General features: G+C 36.9%; 1 protein-coding gene across 7 annotated transcripts in view; it reads right to left on the bottom strand.

Annotated features, from left to right (window-relative positions):
• Positions 1 to 1,230: 1,230 nt before the first annotated feature.
• The window catches only part of GULP1 (GULP PTB domain containing engulfment adaptor 1), a 217,778-nt gene continuing 212,866 nt past the window's right edge, over positions 1,231 to 6,142 (bottom strand). For all 7 annotated transcript variants that reach the window (XM_038585069.1, XM_038585070.1, XM_038585068.1 and 4 more), the window contains one exon: positions 1,231 to 3,202. In XM_038585069.1, the coding sequence (XP_038440997.1) occupies positions 3,131 to 3,202 (72 nt within the window). In that variant the 3' untranslated portion in view covers positions 1,231 to 3,130. The remainder of the gene's footprint in view (positions 3,203 to 6,142) is intronic.

Here is a 6,142-nt window from a genome sequence, read left to right as displayed (position 1 = left end):
AACACCAGCCACACCCATCTCCGCAGTGGGCTAGCCACCTATAACGGGTGTAGTTTAGGTGGAGTCTGAGATTTAGCTGTCAAAATTGAGTCCAAGAGTCTCCAGCTAATTTAACAGAGGTTGAAATCCAAAATCATGAGTAAATATTGAATTTGGAACTACATATGGAAACACTGGAACTGAAAAATATCAGCAGCTAGTTTTTTTTCATAGTTATGTTAACTAACATAAAAAAAAGTAAAAAAGAAAAAAAAAGAATCAGAAAGGCAACAATGCAACATCTATCAGAAATTTTATCTGAAAATAAGTCTTCATAATGTGACCAAACTTTTTTGAGAAAGTTCAAATCCAAAAAAAGAGAAATACGAAGAGAAAACTATTGCTATTGGACTCTCTTGATAGTCTCACAGTGGATATCTAACACTAGACACTAGCCAGTGCTAGATACGCACATTTAAACAGAATTAAATAGAAGTGTCTTCTGGGAGGCTTTTGGTTCAGCCGGTACTTTCGCACATGTTGGTTTTTACTTAGTAATTCATATATCACCTTACCTTTCCTTTATGTCAATAAACTAACTGAGGGCAGGAATCCGGTCATCTTCAATTTAACAACGTTAAGCAAGCAAAATTAAATCCAGTAAGCAAATTTACTAGATGTTTTCTTACCCACATAACATAGGTTATCACACAAAGTGAGTAATAAATGAGTTTTATTGAATGGGTTGATGGATTGTTCATTGGTGTGCAAACACTGGGCATGGGAGTCCTGTGAATCTTTAAAACACTTAATACTTTGTTTTCAGAAGGTTCAAAACTTCATGATATTCCAATAAGCCACAACTCAAATCTTATTATCAAGTCTACCTTTTAAAGACTCGAAACCCTTTATACTATTACTAGGCTAAAAAGGCTCTCAATTTTTAAAGGAGATATTTACATAATACAGTTATTGCACCAGATGCTTCTAGTGAAAGGGACCCAGTTACGACCTCTCTCACCACCAGGATCGAGGCCACTGTTTTCACAACTGAATGATATTTGCTTACAAAGCTAAAATGTGTGTGGGCTGTAAGAAATGAAGTTAAAGTTCATTAATTCTTTTCCTTTCTCTTCCTCTCTTCCTTCTACTCTTAGGCCTCATTTTATGACCTGGAAACGCTGTCATATAATCACCTTCAGAATGTTTCTAACTTAACCAGGGATTATTTAATGAGTAAATATACAATTATTTATTTAAAATCATTTATTCTCAGCAAAATCAAACATATTGAGTATACATAGAAATACAATTTTCAACTGGGATCTTCATAAAAATGCACTGGTGAAATAAATGTTCATAATTAATGACCAATTATGTACTATTTAGTCATGCCAGTAGCAGAATTGATTACCATTAAAAATTGGTAAAGTAACATATCTTAAGTGTGCAAATACCATCTTAGTACTCTATTGTGTTACCATTGATAATAAATGGCCACTAAATATATACCTATTACATAAAGCTTTTAAAGTACAATAAAAATACAAATTCTATCTGTTAAAAAAAGCCATTCATATGGCCCCTAAACATTCTCATTATACAAATTCCAAAATACTATATGACAAACAAAATTATAAAGGTTCTTCTTTATGAAACATATACTAACTTCTAATTAAGGTACAACTTAGCAGATAACAGAAAACAAGAAGGCTTATATATACCATAGAACATTACGAAGATACATACAAATATAAGATTGCATAAGCGTATTTGATTTCTTTTCCTAGTGAATATATGTACCTTTAGCACTTGACGAAAATTTCCATGAGTAAAAGAAAAATCTATTTTTGAGATCTACCTCTAATCTAAGCTCACATTTTCATTAATTTAATCTATTTTTATTATGATGCAATGTACCAAATTATAAATTTTAACCATAAATTCTTGCACTGAGTACAAATTAAAGTCTTTTACATAATGGGCAAAGGTGTAGGAAATAAACACTTTTAAAGGTCGGAGTTCATCAGCACATTATCAATTAAGTAAAAGAAAATTCTATCGTTCATGTTAGCTTAAACTGAGAAGTCGTTTGATTTTTGTAAAAAAAAATGAGATTTGACTTCAACAAAAACAAATACAAATTAAAATTGCTAAATGATACTGATGATTCATAAGGAATAATTGTTATAGATTTTAAAGTATCAAAACTAATGGGGCATCACAAAATAAATTGGGTGAGAAAATATTATCAAAGGAGAAAATATGAGAATAATATTATTCAGTTAGAAAAGATATATTTGGTAAAGTAAATGTGGATAATAGATAGACATTGCAACCATAGCATATATTCCAAATGTTTTTTTAGAAAACATCAGATCAGATTATGTTTAGATGTTTAGCATAACTTATCTCATTAGAAATTAAATTTTAAGTGTTTTGTAATGAGCAAATTTTAATTTTTTCCATCATCTTCACTTGTGAAATAAATAAAAGATTTAGAGTATAAGTGATAATAATAGCTAACATTAATACTTTGCTTTTACTAATAAACTCTAATTATTTGGTTTAATTATTATTGGAAATTATATTTTTGCTACTTTACTTGCTAAAAATGACCTGGTGGGATTATATTCAGAGTTTACATTTTGCCAATGATATGAACAACATTTAATACATAAAATAACATCTGTCTAATGGATGGTAACATGCTTATTGGTTTGAATATGGAATATATTTAGTTTGGCATTGGTATATCTCCTCAAGACTTTGAAAGGTGTCATCAAGGTATGGCTTTTGGGAATCAAAAATGAACTAGCAGCCTGGAAAATGAACACGTTTCAAGAAGGATACTAATTATTCAGAACTCTGACACAAGACAGATATTTGGATAATTTGTTTTCTGATTATAAATTCATCTACAGGAGAAACAGAAAAGAACATAAAAGTATGATTTACTTTACAGTCAGTTGTTTTTAAAATAAACATTATAGATCAATAGCGAAGGACGTTTTAGTAAAATAACTTGCAAAAAGTTACGGTCTTCAAAAATATATTGGCACACGTATACCACCTGTCAGAAAGTAATAAGGAATGACGTATACGCATATCAAACAAACTGAACACAAATCTGGATCTCTTGTTCTTGACATCAGCACCTGCTGTCTAATGGGTCGAGACAAAATACTGTGCCTTCAAGAGTTAGTCCCATTTTGAACCCCTCCTGCAAAACAGAGCAAAATCATTAAGATAAGAAATGCTCATGGCAATACTAATACCGGTGATAGTGATGATAGCCACAAAACAAAGAGACCGAACAAAAGGTGAAATCCTCACGCTTTGATCGGCCAAGGACTAATGGCCCATGCTGGCTTGTCAGGTGTTCCTATCGCTGTGTGTCTCGGGCAGTTGTTTAGACCCATCAGCGTTTTAAAGGTTTAAGTACGTGTGACGTTGGCATGAGTGACAGACCAAGGGAAACAGAAGCAAATGGCATCCCGTAGGGGTTTCAAGACTTGCATGGTCACGGGTGGCCTCGTGTGCCAGTCTACTGGGGCTCAGATCTCCTCTGTTGGCTCTGGAGGCCAACATGATTTAAACAGAGGTAAGAGAGCTGGAGCTGCTCCGTGACCAGAGACAGCTGGAGAGTCTTCACGTCCTCCTCCCGGTTACACCGTCCAGGGCTCGGGCTGGCACACGCAACGCCAGGGCCTGCGTGGGACACAGCTGCAGACCACTGGGCCGCGGGGAAAGCCCCCGCCCGTCCCGCTGTGGCTCACGGTTGTAAGTCTTGCTTTGGGTCCCACTCTCCCTAGCATGTTTGGGATGTTTCTGGAAATGAAGGTGCCCTCCATCTACTGGGAGCAAGTACACATTTTCTTGCCTCCCTTTGTCCCCCAACTTTTTGACTCAAAGTCCAGTTAGGTAACAGAGTGGACTACTAGTCTCACACGTAGGATTTCGGGATTCGTCACTTCCGTACAACACCAGGGCTCATCACAACACGGGCCCGCGATTTTGAGTGAGAGGTCAGCGGCCGCAGAGTGTGTCCTCCAGCCCCAGCTCCCTCCGGTTTACCGCCTGGTCCCTCCCCACCCCGGCCTGCAAGGAAGAGATAAGAAGCAGAGCCTCCCACTAAGCAGGGACCCGGGGCCGTATTTAGGTTTCCTTGTGGAAGCACCGGGGCCGCTTGTACATATACCCTACGTCTCTCTCCTCCTGACAACTGAGATTCTGCTCAGGGCGGTGGTTCGCAGCAGGGGCTGGCGGGCGACACGGGCCGCCGAGCGGGGACAGGCGTCCTAGAGAAGCTTTGTCCTCCGTCCTCCTTGCGTTCATTTCGTGAGACTGAGCCTACTGGCGGGTGAGCCACTCTGACCCCAGTCCCGTCCGTCCACGGCAGGGGCCCAATGTCCTTCTTACAGGTGCAGCGTGACCGTGACCCGGGAAGGGAGAAAGCCAGCTCGAAACTGCGAGCCTCGCCTCACCTGCTCCGAACATTCAGGGCTCCTCACGGTCTACGGCCCAAGGCCCCGGGCAGTGCCACCGCCGCCAGGCGCCCGGGGCTCTTTCCCTCCGGCGCGGCCCGACAAGCCAAGGGGCTGAGCGAGCCCCGGCACTCACCGCTACTGTTTAAAGCCTGTTCCTATCACGGGAAGAGCTATTTTGCTGAATCGGGGCGCGGTGTCTTAAACAGCTGCCAAATACTTAGAGAAGTCAAGACTTCAAGCTAAGAATAGTGTAAGTTAACTGTTCTGTACAAATGTTTTATTTGGATATGGGAGGCTCTGTGCACTGTGCCCTCTTCTGGCACGACAGACAGACAGACAGACAGACAGAGTGGATATATATTAACTTGAGAAGGTTTGATACTAGCCAGTGTTTTAATCTTTTTCTCAGTTCATTCTGAAATGGAACCACTATCGTTTCAACTACCCTGAAAATACTATTTATCAATGCGTTTGTGTTTGCACGGCAGAACAGCAATCAGTAAAATACGGATCGGTCACTATTTCAATAATAAAAAAAGTAGATCATTTATAAGAATATCTCCATAGTGATTTTATAAGGATCCCTTTGGAGTCACCTTCGATTAATTTAATCATCCCTATTAACAGACACATTATTGACTCTCTCCTTCATTTTCTTTACTTCTAAGATAAAATTTCTCATACAGCTTCTGACTTTTCCTCCTAGGTCTCATTTACTAAGTCATGATTTAATGATTACTGAATCTTTCTCAGGTTTCCATATTCTCTTGAATTTGAAAACTCTGGATGAAAATGAGGCTTTAATTTATGTTGTGATGGAGATTATTGTAAACAAGTCTCATGCAAAAGATAACTTTACTATTAACATATTATTAATAATATGCCTTTTGTATGAAATATTTTGCTCAGTTTTACTTCATTTTGAAATAGGGAGAAAAGCATGTTAAGGAAGGAAAAACCACTCATATGAAAGAATTGTTAACACGTTGAGGTATGTCCTTTGAGGGTCTTTCTTTATCAATTTCTAGATTTTTAAAAATAATTTTAATAATAACATAAAAACTATAATATATAAAAATATATATAACTTTCTTATTTATTTTAATGTAGCACACACACATATATAATTTTCTATATTCTTTTTAAAATTTAGTGGAACAAATTTTCCCTATTGGGTCCCCATAAAACTAATTTAATGATTATATAATGTTCTATTCATTTTTTTAAAAATCTGAGTGTAGTTGATATACAATATTATATTAATTTCAAGTGTGTAACATAGTGACAGAAAATTTATATACATTAGGAAATGTCACCATGATAAGTATAGTTTCCATCTGTCGCCATAAAGAGTTATTATAATACTACTGACTATATTCCCTATACTTTTCATCTCTGTGACTTATTTACTTTATAACTGGAAGTTTGTACTTTTTAATCCCCTCGTTCCACCTGTCTCTTCACTCTTCTTCCTGCAGGCAACTACCAATCTATTATTTTTAATGTGATTTAATTATTTCCAGTATTTTATAATTATGAATAAAGTTAACTAGAAGCTTTTGCCCATAGAAGTTTTCCACATTTATAGTCATTTTCTTCTCAGAATAGATTGCATTACAGTTTTTGATATCGAATAGAAATATAAGTATTACCAACAAATTACTCTCCAGATG

This window comes from Canis lupus, chromosome 36 (genome assembly GCF_011100685.1).
Source record: "Canis lupus familiaris isolate Mischka breed German Shepherd chromosome 36, alternate assembly UU_Cfam_GSD_1.0, whole genome shotgun sequence".
Classification (NCBI taxonomy): Eukaryota; Metazoa; Chordata; class Mammalia; order Carnivora; family Canidae; genus Canis; species Canis lupus.
Note: the sequence above shows the minus strand (reverse complement) of the source record. Positions and strands in the feature narration are given on the sequence as shown.